The 18,467-nt window shown below is 30.5% G+C and overlaps 4 protein-coding genes across 5 annotated transcripts; 1 reads left to right on the top strand and 3 right to left on the bottom strand.

The window, feature by feature from the left end:
* Positions 1-947: 947 nt before the first annotated feature.
* On the top strand, positions 948-6,089 carry LOC121204800 (clathrin interactor EPSIN 1). Of its 2 annotated transcripts, none has more exons than XM_041075348.1 (12): positions 948-1,280; positions 1,383-1,434; positions 2,196-2,275; positions 2,364-2,442; positions 2,544-2,627; positions 2,720-2,865; positions 3,148-3,396; positions 3,615-3,710; positions 3,928-4,067; positions 4,163-4,359; positions 4,495-4,894; positions 5,649-6,089. In XM_041075348.1, the coding sequence occupies exons 1-12, from the start codon at positions 1,240-1,242 to the stop codon at positions 5,843-5,845; spliced, it is 1,761 nt and encodes a 586-aa protein (XP_040931282.1). In that variant the 5' UTR covers positions 948-1,239; the 3' UTR covers positions 5,846-6,089. The 2 variants fall into 2 exon arrangements, with proteins under 2 accessions (XP_040931282.1, XP_040931281.1); XM_041075347.1 differs by having other exon boundaries at positions 949-1,280; positions 4,489-4,894.
* A 1,017-nt stretch (positions 6,090-7,106) lies between these two features.
* LOC121203497 (uncharacterized) lies at positions 7,107-9,842 on the bottom strand. Its single transcript, XM_041076039.1, has 8 exons — positions 9,705-9,842; positions 9,535-9,621; positions 9,274-9,461; positions 9,077-9,080; positions 8,826-8,987; positions 8,263-8,316; positions 8,030-8,176; positions 7,107-7,493 (listed from the first exon to the last, which is right to left on the bottom strand). Exons 1-8 carry the CDS (start codon positions 9,840-9,842, stop codon positions 7,107-7,109), a joined length of 1,167 nt encoding a protein of 388 aa, XP_040931973.1.
* A 1,456-nt stretch (positions 9,843-11,298) lies between these two features.
* Positions 11,299-14,019, bottom strand: LOC107932842 (uncharacterized). The gene is made up of 7 exons (XM_041076038.1): positions 13,882-14,019; positions 13,691-13,777; positions 13,331-13,618; positions 12,917-13,078; positions 12,569-12,622; positions 12,341-12,487; positions 11,299-11,798 (listed from the first exon to the last, which is right to left on the bottom strand). Exons 1-7 carry the CDS (start codon positions 14,017-14,019, stop codon positions 11,412-11,414), a joined length of 1,263 nt encoding a protein of 420 aa, XP_040931972.1. The 3' UTR covers positions 11,299-11,411.
* Positions 14,020-15,091: 1,072 nt separating this feature from the next.
* On the bottom strand, positions 15,092-17,981 carry LOC121205107 (uncharacterized). The gene is made up of 5 exons (XM_041076037.1): positions 17,721-17,981; positions 17,343-17,501; positions 17,026-17,079; positions 16,647-16,793; positions 15,092-15,656 (listed from the first exon to the last, which is right to left on the bottom strand). The coding sequence occupies exons 1-5, from the start codon at positions 17,979-17,981 to the stop codon at positions 15,273-15,275; spliced, it is 1,005 nt and encodes a 334-aa protein (XP_040931971.1). The 3' UTR covers positions 15,092-15,272.
* Between the last annotated feature and the right edge of the window lie 486 nt (positions 17,982-18,467).

Raw genomic sequence — 18,467 nt, 5'->3', positions numbered from 1 at the left:
TATTTAATAATGAATTTATTTTTCTTGTTTTACTTAATTTTCAATTTTTACTTTTAAAAGTTATGTGGTGATGTTTTACTTTTCTTTAAAATTGTCATTATAAATTATGTTACATAAGATTTGACATGTCATTTAACGATTAAATAATAACTTTAATAATGGAAGGACTTGATTGATATAACATAGATAATTTAGGGATGTTATTAGAATACATTGAAGCTTAGGAACTAATTTAAAACGAGGATTATAGTTTGAGGATGTTTAGTGTAATTAACTCATTATAATCTATATTGATCGATTTAACTGATTTAATCGACCAATGTTAAGCTGATTCGATTAGATCAAATAAAATTTAAATTAATTAGTAAGTCAATAGTTATTACTAGATTAAATTGATTTTGCTGAAAGTATCATCGAGGCCTCTGTACTAAGAATTAAATTACATTTTGCTCCTTTTACTAAAAAAATGAGTAAATTAGTATACGTTAGAACAAAGAGAAAAATGGTCCTTTATGTTAAGATTTTCATTAATTGCTACTATTAAAAACTGATGTAGTTAACGAAATAACCAGATAGTTACATACAAGGATTCGTTTTTAACAGTAAAAATTGATAAAATTGTTAATAGAATGATCAATTTGCTCCTTAATCTAATGCACAATGACTAATTTACTTATTTTTTGAGTAGAGGAGCCGGAATGTAATCTAACCCCTAGTATAAGGGCTTTAATGATACTTTTACCATCGATTTTCGATTTTTTCACAGAAGGAAAGAAAGGGATAACCCATTTGGATGCTGAATTTGGGCCAGCAAATCAATTCCAGCAATGAACAAGACCAAGGCCGAATGGAAAATGGATACTTCTCTTGGGTTTTGAATCAATTAATTAATTTTTTTTTTGCATTTTTCGTTCTTGTTTTCAGCCCAGATTTTCATTCTGAATACCAGAATTCAGTTTAGATTTTCTATTTTAATAATAAATAAAAAATAATCGTCGAGTACCGAATTCAGTTTTTTAGCGAATGATCATCTCAATTTTTTCATCAATGAGCAAACCAGAAAACGGGAAACAAAGGAAAACAGCTTTTTAGCGAATGATCGACATTTTTCATTATATTAGAAGCCTCTGAACTTAACTGCTGAATAAATAATCTATAAGATCTGCGTCATCCTACTGATTTGATCTTACATTTTCTTCCACAATTGTTGTTTTTTTTTTTTTTAAAGTTAGACCCGATATGAATTTCATGAAGGCATTCGATCAAACTGTTCGCGAAATGTAAGCTCTAAAACTCATCTGTTTCCAAAATTTTTGAATCAGAATTTGGTTGATTACTGTTTTATCTTCAATGATCACTTGATTTATTCATTTAATTCTCAGAAAGAGAGAGGTGAATCTGAAAGTATTAAAGGTTCCAGAGATCGAACAGAAGGTGAGACTAAATTGCAATTTGAATTTTTTTTCTTGAATTCTTATTTACTTGTTATTAGATTCGTTGAATTTCGTGTACAAGGTAGAGTTCTCTATAGATTTTGCAGAATTTGAGTGTGAACCAGAAATGTTTATAAGGAAATTACAATGTGTTTAGCTATAGAAACATATTCATCTACGAATATAAAGTTTATGAGATGATCGAAAGCTCGTGTTGAAGCTGCATATTGCTTGTTAGCATACGTGATTTTGAACGTGCTGAGAGATATCATACTTACGTAAATTGTTACTTGATATTTTGGATCTTCCAATTCAGTTGCGATCAACTTAGTGTTGCAAAATGAATCTGCCAACTTTGCTTTAATTATGGAAATGGTTATCGTACGATGTCGCAGGAGATCCAAAATTATTTGTGATTTTACTTCTGCTGCTGCTTGCGATAGTTATGATAAAAATGTGTTACAGTATGTGTTTCTTGTAATAACGTAGGCTATACATTTCAACTTCATGTAAAGTTTCGAAAGATAACTATGAGTTGTGGAGTGGTAGTTGTTCAACTCATCTTTTAATTATGTGGGCGGTGGATATCCTCACTCATAAGAATTGAGTGTACATTTAATGACTAGCTATTTACATCTTAAAGAGTAATTGAGGAGATTAATCATTGCTGTTGACGATGGATATCCAGCTTATGGCCAAAAAAAGAAAGTTTTTTGTAAGATTAATCTGGTTACATAATTTTCATGGAAAATGTATATGTAGGTACTGGATGCAACAGACAATGAACCGTGGGGTCCTCATGGCGCTGCATTGGCGGAAATAGCGCAGGCCACAAAGAAATTGTAGTTATCAACTTTTGAACATATTTCCCTTCCATTCCGTTTTGTCTCTTGCTGTATTGTTAATTGAATAGGCTATCATATCTTGCAGCTCTGATTGTCAAATGGTTATGAATGTTCTTTGGTCAAGACTTGGTGAGACTGGAAAAGATTGGCGTTACGTTTACAAGGTATGCATATCGTTGCGCGGTATAATTTTAAATTTGATATGTATTTCCAAAGCTTATGCACCTTTTTTTTTCATGCATTCAACAACTAATACTACTACCAGGCATTGTCTGTTATTGAGTATTTGATTTCTAATGGATCTGAGCGTGCAGTCGATGACATAATAGGACGTACTTTCAGAATCGCTGTAAGGCCTGAACCCTTATATTTTCTTAGACTTGCCATTGCATGCTTTTATGGGAGTAAAGTTGAATATTCCCTACTTGTTTTGAATTTCAGTCCCTCATGAGTTTTGAGTATGTTGAGCCAAGTGGGAAAGATATGGGAATCAATGTCCGGAAGAAAGCAGAAACTATAGTGGGTCTCTTGCATAATAAAGAAAGAATACAAGAAGCTAGAAATAAAGCTGCTGCCAACCGTGACAAGTAAGTTTATTTTCAGGAAGTGAAATGGCTATAACACTGAAACATCCCCTAAACTATTTCTCTGTTTTTAAATAAACCCTTATTTGTTTTATATTAAGGGTTTGTTTAGGTGTAAATTAAAGGTTTGGGGCTTATTTGGGTAAAATCAAAAGGATAACGGCTTATTCAGGTTATTAAGAGTATAGGGGCTTATCTAGATAAAACTGTAAAGTGCAATATTATATGAAATTGTATGCTTATAGGTATTTATTGATTAAACTGTGCATCTATTATTGTTTCTAGGTACATTGCCTTGTCATCTACTGGTGTAACCTTTAAGTCTAGCGCATCCTCATTTAGTGGTGGAGGCTACCAAGGTGGGGGGGATAGGTGCGGAGGCTCAAGAGGTAGAAGAGAAAGTGACAGCTATAAGCCGAGGGATAGATATGGAGAACAAAAGTTTGATAAAGATACCTACGTGAAGCCACGCCGAGGGAGTACTGCAAGTGAGAGCCAAGCAAATTCCACAAAGGAGTCTAAACGTCATGGCAGGTTTATGTTTTACATTGTTGATTGTCAACTCCAGGGTTATTATGCACTGCATGCCATGTTTGGTTCTAGGAATCATATCACCATTGTGAACCCATTTATTCTATATGGTGATTCGTGTTTCACCATGCATAACAACTTGATTATGGAAGTTCAAGCTCTATTACTATAACATGTTTCAACACACACACACACACACACTTGGTAATGTTGTTTTGCAGCAAGGATCCAAAAAATACCTACGTGAAGCCACGCCGAGGGAGTACAACAATTGACAGCCAAGCAAATTCCACAAAGGAGCCTAGACGTCATGGCAGGTTTATGTTTTACATTGTTGATTGTCAAATCCAGGGTTATCATACACTGCATGCCATGTTTGGTTCTTGGAATCATATCACCATTGTGGATCCATTTATTCTATATGGTGATTCGTGTTTCTCCATGCATAATAACTTGATTATGGAAGTTCAAGCTCTATTATAACATTTTTAAACACACACACACACACACACATTTGGTAATGTTGGTTTTCAGCAAGGATTCAAAAAATAAATTATCTCCGAAGTTGAGTGATGATGATAACTACAGTCAAAGCACAAGTGCCCCTACAAATAATTATGAAGCCGGCGATGATGATTTTGATGATTTCGATCCCAGGGGAACTTCTAGGTCTAGTAAGGATATTTTTGTTTGTTTGTTTAGTATATATCTTTGGAGGTTTTTGATAGGCTGTGTTTTACCAATGCATTGTTGATTATTCCTTTGGCAGAGCCAGCGACCGGAGATTCTAATCAAGTGGATCTATTTGGGCAAAGTTTAATGGATGACCTCTTCGATGGACCAGCATCTGCTCCTATTGAACACTCTGCTACAAGTTCTGATTCAACAGAAGTTGATCTATTTGCTGATGCAACTTTTATCTCAGCACCAAACAAAGCAGTAATTGAGGCAAGTCCTCAAGCACAGGTCGGACCCATGTTTCATCTTAATGCACATATATATAAACATATGGATATGTGTATGTGTACTGGAAAAAACACAATTTCTTTTATTTCAGCATGTAGAATGATGACATACAATCTGATTTTCTCGTAGGTGCAGAAACAGGTTGATCTATTTGCTTCCCAGCCTGCCATTGTTCCTGCTGTCTCTCCAACTGTCGACCTCTTTGCCGCCACTGATCCAGTTGTCCAACCAGACATCATGGTACCAAAACCCGACCCAACAAATGCTAGCATTATCGATCCATTCGCTACTGTTCCACTGAGCAGTTTTCATAGTTCATCTGACATTTTTGGTTCATTCACTCATCATTCCAATTCACCTTCGAAAGAACCAACACAAACTCCGATTAACGACGTAAACCTCAACAACAACATGAGCACAAAACTCTCACAAGACATTAAACCACCTCAAAAGAAGGATGCTACTTTTCAGGTGAAGTCCGGAATTTGGGCCGATTCATTGAGCCGTGGAATAATCGATCTTAATATATCTGTTCGTAAGTATCCCCTCACTGTATAAATCCCTTCTCTACATATAAGCGGTAAAAGTATCATGAAGCTCTGATTAGGAATTAGATTACATTTTACTCCTCTATTAAAAAATGGATAAATTAACCTTTATAGTTTAAATCAAAAAGTAAATTGGTCATGTTAAAAATTTCATCACATTTTACTCTTAAGAATTGATCCCTATACATCACCACGAGGCACGCCACGTGTCATTATTTGGATAATTTGGATACTCCATTAGTTACACTAGTTTTTAACAGCGCTAATGGATAAAATTTACTTTTTGATTTCATGTAAATAAATTAATTTACCAATTTTTTTAGTAAAGAGGATAAAATGCAATCTAAAACCTAATATAAGGACCTCCATGGTACTATGAGCTAGTTTCATTTGGCCACCTCTACTCAAAAAATTGACAAATTAGTTAACAGTATGCTAGATTAAAGAGTAAACTAGTCATTTAGTTAAAAATTTCATTTATTTCTATTATTAAAAACTGAACTATATACGTCAGCATGAGGTACACGTGGCATGCTATATGTCACTGTTTGGTTATTTTACCCACCATGCCGATTTTTAAAAGTAAAAATAGATAAAATTTTTAACAGAAAAGACTAATTTATTTTTTGAACTAATGTATAGATAATAATTTACTTTTTTTAAGTGAAAAACAAAAAATGTAATATTACACTTTTTTTTACCACATATTAGCATCTTTTAACTATTCGGCTATCATGTCAGAACCTTGCACGGTCAAGAAGGTTTCACTGGCAGATGTTGGCATACTTGGCGAATTAAGCGACGTAGATAAACGAGACAAAGGACCTCCAATTTCATTACATATGGGGAGAGCAATGGGCACCGGCTCTGGGCTCGGCAAAACCGGCTTCACATCAGCAACTGCCGAAGACGATATATTCAGTAGCTTTAAGAAGTAAATTCCTTTTTACTCTCACCTTTTTATTATCCTACCTATTGATAAATTAGTTTCAATCATAAATTCAGATTTATATTTAACAATCATAAAATAGACATACATTCTTGATACCCAAAAAAATCAAAGTCCTGAATTATTAACAAAGATCTCAAAATTTGGGCTGTGATTGTATTGAAGTTTTTGGTGAATTTTAGTCCATGTATTATAATTTGATTCTTTATTTTTGGAAATGTTTCCTTTCAATCTCAAGGTCTTTCTTTTTTTTTTCCTTGAATTCTATCAATTTAACTTTTTAAAATATGTGATGGTGCGACATGTATATTATAAAATTTTTAAAAAAGTCTACTTAATTATATAAAAGAATGTCAATGTGTATACATCATGACATCACATGTTTGAAAAAATCACCTTAAATCATTTGTCAAAATTAACCGGTCAAACCATTAATTTTTGATTCAACAATAGTTAAATAAAAAACTATACATAAACTATGATTTAATGTGAAATTATATATATAAACTTTGATTTTGTACAATTTTATATATGGAATTTTAATTTGATTCAATTCTTATAAATTATTAACATAATTATTGATATAACATTATTTTATGTTTATGTATTGTATACATAAATAATTATATTTATCCAATATAAAAATAAATTGATATATTTATTTTTTAAAATGTATATGATTAAATCAAAATTAAAATTTTAAGTATACATTTGAACCACAATTAGAGTTTCACGTGTATGATTGAACCAAATTAAAGTTCATGAATATAATTGCACATTAAATTAAAGTTTATGTATAATTAATTTTAAGATTTATCCCATAAAAAAATTTAAAAAAATTCTTAAAAAATCAATAAACAAAAAAAATTAGGTTCTAATATAAGCCAAAATATAAAAAACCAATAAAAAAACTCAACATAGTTTAAAACATGTTCATACAGTTTTTTTGGATCGTATTTATCTAGTTTTAGGGTTTCTTTTTCCGGTTCTCTTCTTTGTTTTGATTACATGACATTGGTCCAATCAGTTTTTGGTTGAACCAATTAATCTGATTTGGTTTTGACAATATTGCAAAATACGTTGAAAATGTATTATACAAGGACTTTAAATAGAATTTGACCTCTTTTTTAATGTAACAACAAACAATTTTATCCTATCATAATTAAAAAATAACAACGCTGCTAAGCAAACCTTTCCGCCACATTGGATTTTATTCTAATATAAACGATAAAAAAAATATTTAGAGGACTTTAAGGACAATTATAATTCTGACCAGGTCCTCCAAAGTAAAAAATTGGTAATTTTCCATATCCTTCTTGATAATTTAAAGCAGTGTAGCAATACTGTTCATCAGCCCAAGTGCCTACCCACTGTGGATACTTGAGTTGCATTGAGAAATCAACAATGGCAATATTATCCATCGAACATGCATTCCCTTTTAGACCAGTAGCAAATTTACCACTTCCCATACCAGTCTTTGTGTGTGGCTTTTTCTTCACATTTGAGCTATAAACTTGTCCACCCCATTCAACCATTGTTGAACTATGATTGAAGTAAAACATTAGGGTTGATGCTGGCCAATAACCAACTGGTATATCTTTCCCAATTTCTAGCCACCAATTGGCTGTGTTCGGATCCTGCAACTCAAACCATTCAGATTAGTTCTTCTCGTTAAAGTGATGGACAAGATATTTAATCACTAAATTGATATCACGATTACTTCTTGTGATGATATGTTTTTTTTCTGTTTTGGTTAGCTATGAACAATTACAAAATAGTCACTAAATTATTTAATTTTATTTTTTCTTTATCATTCAACTATCTTGAATTTTTGTGTATTTCCATTTTTACAACAAGCCATTGTTGAGTGACCTCTACCATAGTTTACCATTTTCTTTTTTACTTTTATTCACTCATAAACTCATGTATATATGATTCTTTTTACTATTATTTATTCATACAATCAAGACTATGTGAAAATTCAATAATTATATTCAACCAATAATAAGTTTACAGTTAAATACTTAAAATTGTTTCTAGAAAAAAATAACCATATCATAAGTTAAATAACCGCAACTAATAATATCATCAATTTAATCTCGATTTATTAGAGGGACTAAAATCATAATTAAACAAAAGAAAGAAAAGCCGAGAATAAGGGTTTTAATGTTACCATATAAATGCCAAATCTGAGATAATATTGTTTTCCAAACTCAGTAGAGACAGGCCCGATGGATCCACCAAGTACATGTTGGGAACTTGTTTGAACAAAGCCACTGCAAGTCATGTCAAAGCAACCTGTTGTCTTGTATGAATCTTTCTGTAAATAAAAAAACACAAATTATTTTAATGATTGAATTAATTGCAAATTTTTACTCTTTAAAAACTTTTTTTTTATGTACTTACAGTCCAATGTACAAATAATCTGGTCCTTTTGTCACCATATAATTGTGGGTTTACCTGATAAAAATATTGAAAAGTTACTAAAGAAACTGAAAGGGAAAAAAATGTCGGGTCGGGTTGCATTTAGATTGAATCAATCTGAATCAGGGTTAATAAGGGCAGATACAAGGGAGGGGCAGGGCCTTAACCCGCACAAAATTTTAAAAAATTTCAATTCTAACCTCTTATAAATAATATAGAAGAAATTACACCTTAACCGTTAAAAATGAAAAAAACATTTAAAAAATTTATAATTCAATTTTGTTACCTCTTAAAATATTCTCTGTTCGCTCTTAAGGGTTAATATGAATTTTAAAATTTATGAGTCATTTTAGTTCAAGACAATTTCAATTGAGATCATCTCGAATTTAGGTTAATTTCGAAATCGAACCTTTTGAGTTTAATTTTTTATGTCGGATCATTATGAATTTGAATATTTTGAGTGAACCATTTCGGATTTAAATTATATAAGTTTAAGTTTTAAACTTTTTATTATCAAATCGAGTCAAGTTTAGATTAGAATTTGCCGTCCATCCCGATTCTATGCTTTCAAAATTATCGCCAGGGCCAGCTTTAAGCCATATTTGAGCTGTAGTGTATTCATCTTGAGCTTCAACATTCGGATTCCAAATATTGAAGGTTCCTTTAGCTCCTATGTAATTGTATCCAAGTGTAACAAGAGTTGCTGCCTGTTCAAAAAAATAAATAAAAACCATCAATTCAATTAGATCTATCAATTTTCACTCAAATCTGTCAACAAAATCCAGTCAGTTCGGACACAACTTAATTAGAAATGAGTCTTAAATCCGAATAACTAGAACAAAAAAACAACAAATAGCCCAAAGTTGACCTTAAATTAATTCCAAATATGCTTACGGATCGATTAACAATAATAGGTAGTGCAACAGCGGTGGTATTAATAGATGGAAGTTGGCCATCTTTATGTTCAATTGTTGTGCTTGAATTCAAGACAACTTCATGAGGTTTCTTCCGAACTGTTGGACAGATTTCGCTCTCAATAAATCCTCTCTTCGAATCCTTCGAATGGGGACGGTTCCTTCCGGACAATTTCCACTTCTTTGCCATGTTTGAAACACTGCTAGCTCTGCAGGCTCGTTTTTGGAGCTCATTTTCTCCTCTTTCAAATCGAAACTGGGTTTCATCTACAATGTTGAATAGCATTACATCTACAACAACAACAACAACAAAAAAAGAAGTAATGATAGAAAGTTTTACCTGAATAACATGATTCTTTAACGCAGGGTGATCAAAAGCAGGCTGTTTGTAGATATCGACGCAATCGATAATATCCCCATCTTCACTCTGCCATAGTCATTTTTCAATGCTCAAAAGAAACACCCATCGGCCAAGTTCGTAATTATCTCGGTTTTAGTAAATACTTTTACCTGTATGGTCTTCACTGCAGGCTTGTTAAGCTGCTTTAATTTCTCTTCAACATCTTTAAAATTCGCATTTCCATTTACTCTATAACACAAATCTGACAAAACCAGAGTCAATAAAACCCTAAAAATAAAACTTGCCATTTCTTTTACTCCTTAAAAAAATGAAGAACGAATGAACCAAATATAACATGAAAAAAGAACCCGTTACAATCTTAAAGATTTATGACTATATACGATGCTTTGGAAACTAAAGATTATTTCCTTTATTACTTATTATTTTTATAAAAATATAATTTCAAAAAATATAAAATACCAACACAGTCTAACAATCCCTTTATTATCATTAAAAATCAGATACGTTTGTATACTCTTTAGCTTTAACCAGTTACATTTTTCGTATTAAAATGTCTTTCTTTTTTCAAAAGATTAAATCATGATTTTTTCATTGAATTTTAATTATTACATAATTTTATTTACTTTTTTTTATTAATATTGAATTTATTTATTTCGTTTTTTGGAATAAACTTTAATTAATTGGTTATTTTAACTATCTTATCCGTCACTAATTACTAATTAAATTTGAATATTTTTATTTATTTATTTCTTTATTAGAATTTATCAAAATAAAATTTCCTTAACTGATGTTTTTTTCATTAAAAACAAATATTAATTACTTTTCATCATTCATCAGTTTCCTTTAATTTTAAAAAGTTTAGATTAAATACCCTTAATGAAGTTATTATGTTAATATATCTGTAGTTTTTATATATACAAGAAATCCTATTGCATTTGTATACATATGCAATATATTCGGAATTAAAAAATAAAATAGTTTAACTTGTGAGTAAAAGAAAATTGAAATAGATGAATACATCAAAAAGAGATCAAGTTAGCGAAAATAAAATTCAATATTAAAATTCTATTTTTTTAAAATTAACTATTGAATTGACTTTTACACTAGCGTAATCAATTATATTATTTATGTACACAAATTTAGTGAGAGAAAATATGTTATATTAAAAGTTCATTTTTTTTAAAGTTTACTTAAGAATTATTATTATTAGCGTAGTGGTAAAGAATTTATTTATAAATCTATTAAACATGAGTTCAATTATTAGACATGTTAATTTTAGTTATTTTATTTAACAATTATATAAAAATATGGAAAAAAATGCTATCAAAATAATAATAATAATCATTTAATAAAAAAGTATATTAGTCATTTCTTAATCGAGTTGGTAGACGATTAACCCGTGACACTAACCTAATCATGAGTTTTATTAATAGTATAGATTTAATTAAAACAATAAATTCAGTCACAATTTTATCACTATCTAAATATTTCCTTGGAACAAATGCATATATTTGTTGTAAAAATACTATGGAAACCCTTGTACTAAGAGTCAGCATATTAACAAATTCAGCAACGTAAAGTACCTCCATTTTATATGGGGAGAGCAATGAGCAACGAGACAAAGGCCAATTTTTTCCTTGAATTCTATCAATTTATTTGGTGTGACTTAATTTTTTAAAAATATATGATGGTGCTAAATATGTTGAAAATGTATTATACAAGGACTTTAAATAGAATTTGACCTTTTTTTAATGTAAAAACAAATAATTTTATTCTATCGAACAACGATGCCAAGGAAACCTTTCCACCACATTGGATTTTATTCTAATATAAACGATAAAAAAAATATTTAGACTCTAAGGACAATTATAATTCTGACCAGGTCCTCCAAAGTAAAAAATTGGTAACTTTCCATATCCTTCTTGGTAATTCAAAGCAGTGTAGCAATACTGTTCATCAGCCCAAGTGCCTACCCACTGTGGATACTTGAGTTGCATTGAGAAATCAACAATGGCAATATTATCCATCGAACATGCATTCCCTCTTAGACCAGAAGCAAATTGGCCACTTCCCATGCCGGTCTTTGTGTGTGGCTTTTTCTTCACATTTGAGCTATAAACTTGTCCACCCCATTCAACCAGTGTTGAACTATGATTCAAGTAAAATAGTAGTGTTGATGCTGGCCAATACCCAACTGGTATATCTTTCCCAATTTTTAGCCACCAATTAGCTGTGTTTGGATCCTGCAAATCAAACCACCCGATTACCCGTTAAAATTGATGATGTGGATTCTTTTTACTGATATTCGATCATACATGCAACATTAAATAAAATTTCAATCAACTAGACTAAATTGATAATAAATTTACATCTCATCACATTGTTACTTTAACAACAACGATGATAAATTGTGCCATTAATTTAAACCTATGAATAATGTTGTAATAGGAAATGGGCCAAATTATATCAAATTCGAAATTTAATCTCTTTACTTCTTGTTTATTTTTATAATGTTATTGTAAGTTTAATTTGATAAAACTATTAGTTGTTGCTATTAAAATAAACACGTGAATTTTTTTTTACTATTATTCAATCATTAAAGAATATCTAAAATTCCTATAAAAAACGTTCAATCAATATTAAATTTACACGTTTCTAGAAAAACCAACATGATAATTTTAACAATTAATGGTGTGATGTCATCAATTTAATCTCGATTTTCTAGAGGGACTAAAGTCACAATTAAAGCAAAGAAATAGCTGAGAAAAAAAGGGGTTAAAGTTACCATATAAATGCCAACAGTGAGATAATATTGTTGACCAAACTCAGTAGAGACAGGCTCAATGGATCCACCAAGTAAATATTGGGAACTTGTTTGAACAAAGCCACTGCAAGTCATGTCAAAGCAACCTGTTGTCTTGTATGAATCTTTCTGTAAATAAAAAACACAACTTTTTTAATGATCTAACTAATTGCACAATTTTGCTCTTTAAAAACTTTTTTATGTACTTACAGTCCAATGTGCAAATAATCTGGTCCTTTTGTCACCATATAATTGTGGGTTTACCTGAGAATAATATTGAAAAGTTATTAAAGAAACTGAAAGGAAAAAAAAATGTCGGGTCGGGTTGCTTTCAGATTGAATCAATCTGAATCAGGGTTAATTTGGACTTTAGAACTTTTCTAGACATTCTGGTTTAGGTCAGTTTCAGTTGGAATCATTTTAAATTTAGGTAAATTTGAAGTTCGAACCTTTTGGATTTGGTATTTTAAGTCGGATTATTTTAAATTTGAATTATTATAAATTATTTTTTTATTACCAAATCGAATTAAATCAAATTTCGGGGTTGAGTCAACTTACTATCCATCCGGATTCTATGCTTTCAAAATTATCACCAGGGCCAGCTTTAAGCCAGATTTGAGCTGTAGTGTATTCATCTTGAGCTTCAACATTTGGAGTCCAAACATTGATATCTGCTTTAGCTCCTATGTAATTGTATCCAACTGTAACAAGAGTTGCTGCCTGTTTGAGAAGTAAAAAAAAAACCCACCAATTGGATTAGATTAGTCAATTTTAACTCGTACCTTTCAACAAAATTCAGTCAACTCAAACACAAAATCGATTTAACTATGAAAACTCAATAAACTAAACTTAAATTATTTGGAACCCAAAATAATCTAAGCTCAAAAAAAGTAAAACTAAAAAATGAGCCTCCAACCCGAATTAAAATGACACGAAGATTTTAAAATTTTAATTAACACGGAATATGCTTACGGATCGATTAACAATAACAGGCATTGCGAGTGCGGTGGTATTAATAGATGGAAGTTGGCCATCTTTATGTTCAATTGTTGTATTTGATTTCAAGACAACTTCAGGAGGTTTTCTTCCGAATTGTTGGACGGATTTCGCTCTCAGTAAATCTTCTCTTCGAATCCTTCGAATTGGAACGGTTCCTTCCGGACAACTTCCGCTTCTTTGCCATGTTTGAAAGACTGTTAGCTTCGTGGACTCGTTTTTCAAGCTCAATTTCTCCTCTTTCAAATCAAAACTAGGTTTCATCTGTAATGTTGAATAGCATCCGTTATGTCCACAATCACAATCATAGAAGAAAATAATAAAAAGAAAATTTACCTGAATAATATGATTTTTTAATGCAGGATGATCGAAAGCAGGCTGTTTGTAGATATCGACGCAATCGATAATATCCCCATCTTCACCCTGCCATAACCATTTTCAACGCTCAAAATAAACACTCATTTCGATCTTATTCGTATTCATATAATTATATCGTGTCTAATATTTTCTCGGTTTTATACTTTTACCTGTATGGTCTTCACTGCAGGCTTGTTAAGCTGCTTTAATTTCTCATCAATTTCTTTAAAATTAGCTTTTCCAGTTACTCTATTACACAAATATGAAAAAACCAGAATCAATAAAACCCTAAAAATAAAATTTGCCATTTTGTAAAAAAGATTATTAAAAAATGAAGAACGAATGAAACAAATATAACATGAAAAAATGTAACTGTTACAATCTTAAAGATTTATGACAATCTATGATGTTTTAGAAACTAAAGATTATTTCCTTTATTAGTTATTATTACTATATATATATATATATAAATCTAAAGAAATATGACCAATGGTTGTCCAAGTCGTCTTCGACATTTTTTAATTATAGCCACATCATCATGAGATACATATATTGGATTGCCTTGTCAGTCACCTTATCACTTAACAGTAGAAAATGATAGAATTTTTAATAAAAAGATTAGTTTGTTTTTTTATATGACGTATAAAGATTAATTTGTTCATTTTTTTTAGTTGATGGAAAAAAGACAATTTGACTACTAATACATGGCCTTCATAGTACAATCAACCATTTCTATAACAATCATTCGCTAAAACAACCAAGTTTCTAGTAGAACTGATTTTTTATATTTTATTTTAACCCTCTATATCATATTCTCACTTAGAACAACAACAACCATAATTATGATGCATGTTCTTTATCAAATTAATTTTCTATAACAACAGATTGTACAAAATTTTAAGTAAAATTATAGTTGTTTCATATAAGAAAACCTATTAATGATAATTTATTAAATAAAACTTATTTTAATCAATATAATGTTCAAATTTCAAGTGAAAAATTTTATTAAATGAAAATAATCTTCAACGACCGGAATTAAATATATCAATTCAATAAACTATTAAGTTCTTTGTTCTACTATGAATTTGGAACGTCATAAACTTATAACTTGATTATTTAAATTTAACAACTCCTGATAAATTAATTAATTTATTTTGATAACTCATACTAATTAATTAAACTTGTTAGATTTATGAACTTCATAATTAATTATGTGAAATATGTAAAATAAAATATGCATAAAAGTAATAACGCATGAATCTGCAATAAATATTTTAATTTTGTTGATTTGATTCGGACTTAAACATAATTTTTTCTTTCTTTATTTAATAAAAATTCATTATATGAATTCTATATTAGATTTACAGCAATTATCTCACAATAACAAAATGATATTATAGGCGTACGACAACTGCCTCTCTATAATAGGTAAAATCTTAATAGACAAATAGAGCTGTTATAGAGAGAGTTAATTGTACTTTCACCTACGCAAACCATGATTTTATTATAATATAAACCATGGACACAAGCCAAAACAAGAACAAAAACTATCTAGAGGACTCTATGGACAATTATAATTCTGACCAGGTCCCCCAAAGTAAAAAGTTGGTAAACTTTCGGATCCATCTTGGTGATTTAATGCAGTGTAGCAATAATTCTCTTCAGCCAAAGTGGTCACCTCAGGTGGGTACTGAAGTTGCGTTGAGAAATCCACAATGCCAATATTCTCCATGTAACATGCATTCCCTTTTAGACTAGAAGCAAATTTGCCACTCCCCATGGCGGTCTTGGTGTGTGGCGATTTCCTCACATTTGAGCTATAAACTTGTCCACCCCATTCAACCATTGTTGCACTATTCTTCAAGGCATTTAGTGTTGATGCTGGCCAATACCCAACTGCTATACCATTCCCAAATATTAGCCACCAATTGTTTGTGTTTTCATCCTACAAACCAAACAATTCAAAATAAAATCGATGTACAACAAAGAAAAGACGTTGGTTTATTAGTTAAAGTTGAGTCCTTGAGTCAATGAGACTCGGTAAAAGTATTATGGAGGTTTTTATATTAAGAGTCAAATTATATTTTTTCTCCTCTACAAAAAAGAAAAAGAAGAAGAAGAAGGTAAATCAATCATTGTATGTTAGATAAAAGAACAAACTGATTTTTTCATTAAAAGTTTCATTCATTTTTATTGTTAAAAACTAGTCCCTTTATGTTAGCATAAGGTACATGTGACACTTTTATCAAAAAAAAAAAGTACATGTGACACACCATGTGTAATTGTTTGGTTATTTCGTCAGACACCCTAGTTTTTAACAGTGAAAATGGATAAATTCTTTAACAGAAATTATTGGTTTGCTCTTTGATCTAACATATATAGACTAATTTACCCATTTTTTGAGTAAAGAGAGCAAAATGCAATCCCTCTATTTTTTTTTTAACTTCTATAATATTACGGTAGGTCTAAATTGTGTTATCAATTTAGACCCAGGAATAATATCTGAAAAGTATAAGGAATTTGAACATATTTTAACCTAAATTTATATATATATCAACATAATGTCATCATCAATTTAATAACAACTAATTGTCAATTTAGACCTAGGAATAATTTGATAATAGTAAATGACCGAATTATATCAAAATTAAAAATTTATCCCTTTGATTTTTTCAACTTCTATAGTATTATGGTAGGTCCGAAATGATAAGACTACCTGTAGTTATTATTAAAGTGATAGCATGATTTTCTTTTATTGTTATTTCGGTCATACAGTTAAGACTATATAAAAATTCATTCGTTCAACTATATTCAACTAAAAATAAATCTACATCATAGCTCTGATAACGATAATTTAATCTCAATTACTACAAGGACTAAAATTATAACTAGACCAAAGAAAAAGCTGAGAGAAAAAAAGAGAGGTCAATGTTACCATATAAATGCCAATGGTGATATAGTACTGTTGACCTAACTCCATGGAGATAGGCGAAATGGCTGCACCAAGGGCAATTTTAGAGCTTGTTTGAATGAAGCCACTGCATTGGAGGTCAAAACAACCTGTTGTCTTGTAAGAATCTTTCTGCAAATATGTTGGATAATGTGATGTCATCAATGTGTACATTAGCCATATAATTCTTTCCAACAGGATAAAACACATATAATTTTTAATGATTTAATTAATTGTGAAATCTTATGATTGACGTAATGATTAAAGGATATTCATCCATAGTACGTGTGTGATATGTGTGAGCAATAACTCTATAATTGTACAATACAGAAAAAATTAATTGTAAAAACTTTCATGTACTTACAGTCCAATGTGCAAATAATCTGGTCTTTTTGTCACCATATAATTGTGGGTTTACCTGAGAAAAAGTATTAAAAAGTTATTAAGAAAAACTAAAGGAACTGAAAAAAAAAAAAGTGTTGTGTGAGGTTACTTTTGGATTGAACCGATCCGATTTGGGATTGGTTTAAGTTAATTTCGAGTTCAGATTTTTTAGATTTGATTTTTTAAATTGGGTCATTATCAGTTTAATAATATTTATATTGATCATTTCGAGTTTAGGTCTAAATTAATTTAGGTTGTCAAACATTTATTATCAAATAGAGATGAAAGCAAACTTACCGTCCATCCGGATTCTATGCTTTCAAAATTATCATTAGGGCCAGCTTTAAGCCAAACTTGAGCAGTAGTGAAATCTTCAGATTCTACATTTGGGTTCCAGACATTGATATTCGCTTTAGCTCCTGTGTAATTTGCTCCAACTGTAACAAGAATTGCTGCCTGTTTAAAAAAAAAACAAACAAACACCGATCAATCAATTTTGACTTAAATTTGTGAATAAAATTCGGTCAACTCAAATTTAACTATGGGAAGTCAAGAAATCAAAACTAAATTATTTGGAATCTAAAATAATTTAAATTCAAAATGAGTGAAACTAAAAATATTCAAATAAAAACAATAAAGTTGACCCGAACTAAAATGACTCGAAAATATGCTTACGGATCGGTTAACAACAGCAGGAAATGCGAGTGCGTTGCTATTAATAGATGGAAATCGACCATCTTTATGTTCAATTGTTGTGTTTGATTTCAAGACAACTTCTTGAGGTTTTCTTCCAAACTGTTGGACAGATTTTGTTCTCAGTAAATCCTCCCTTCGAATCCTTCGAATTGGGACAGTTCCTTTCGGGCAGCTTCCGCTTTTTTGCCATGTTTGAAACACAGTTAGCTTCGACGACCAATTTTTTGAATTGAATTCCATTTCTTTGAAATTGAAACTGGGTTTCATTTACAATGTTCAATAGCATCCATTACATCCGCAGCCGTAATAATTAAAAAAATAAAAATAAAGTGATGATAGAAAATTTTTTACCTGAATAACGTGATTCCTTAATGCAGGGTGATCGAAAGTAGGTTGTTTATAGATATTGACACAATCGATAATATCCCCATCATCACTCTGCCATAGGCATTATCAACACTCTTAAATGAACACCAATTTTCATGTCTAATATTATTTCGGGTTTTAGTAAATACTTTTACCTGTATGGTCTTCACAGCAGGCTTGTTAAGCTGCTTTAATTTCCCATCAACATCTGCGTGAATTTCTTTGAAAGTAGCTTTTCCATTTACTCTGTTACTCAAATATGATAAAACCAGAATCAAGAAAACCCAAAAAATAAAATTTGCCATTGCTTTACGCTCCCTAAAAAATTGTATAAGTAATGAAGACAAAGTGCTTCTTAAC

This window comes from Gossypium hirsutum, chromosome A08, assembly GCF_007990345.1.
Source record: "Gossypium hirsutum isolate 1008001.06 chromosome A08, Gossypium_hirsutum_v2.1, whole genome shotgun sequence".
In the NCBI taxonomy this organism is placed as follows: domain Eukaryota; kingdom Viridiplantae; phylum Streptophyta; class Magnoliopsida; order Malvales; family Malvaceae; genus Gossypium; species Gossypium hirsutum.
Note: the sequence above shows the minus strand (reverse complement) of the source record. Positions and strands in the feature narration are given on the sequence as shown.

Coding starts and splice junctions, on each gene's coding strand:
- LOC121204800 (XM_041075347.1), top strand. CDS start 1,240: ATGAATTTCATGAAGGCATTCGATCAAACTGTTCGCGAAAT. Junction 2,866..3,147: donor GCTGCTGCCAACCGTGACAA/GTAAGTTTATTT, acceptor TATTGTTTCTAG/GTACATTGCCTTGTCATCTA. Junction 4,068..4,162: donor CAGGGGAACTTCTAGGTCTA/GTAAGGATATTT, acceptor TTCCTTTGGCAG/AGCCAGCGACCGGAGATTCT.
- LOC121203497 (XM_041076039.1), bottom strand. CDS start 9,842: ATGGCAAGTTTTATTTTTAGGGTTTTATTGACTCTGGTTTTGTCAGAT. Junction 9,462..9,534: donor TAAAGAATCATGTTATTCAG/GTAAAACTTTCT, acceptor TCAACATTGTAG/ATGAAACCCAGTTTCGATTT. Junction 8,177..8,262: donor GATTATTTGTACATTGGACT/GTAAGTACATAA, acceptor TTTTATTTACAG/AAAGATTCATACAAGACAAC.
- LOC107932842 (XM_041076038.1), bottom strand. CDS start 14,019: ATGGCAAATTTTATTTTTAGGGTTTTATTGATTCTGGTTTTTTCATAT. Junction 13,619..13,690: donor TAAAAAATCATATTATTCAG/GTAAATTTTCTT, acceptor TCAACATTACAG/ATGAAACCTAGTTTTGATTT. Junction 11,799..12,340: donor TCACTGTTGGCATTTATATG/GTAACTTTAACC, acceptor TTTGATTTGCAG/GATCCAAACACAGCTAATTG.
- LOC121205107 (XM_041076037.1), bottom strand. CDS start 17,981: ATGGAATTCAATTCAAAAAATTGGTCGTCGAAGCTAACTGTGTTTCAA. Junction 17,502..17,720: donor CTGCTGTTGTTAACCGATCC/GTAAGCATATTT, acceptor TTTTTTAAACAG/GCAGCAATTCTTGTTACAGT. Junction 17,080..17,342: donor GCATAGAATCCGGATGGACG/GTAAGTTTGCTT, acceptor ACTTTTTCTCAG/GTAAACCCACAATTATATGG.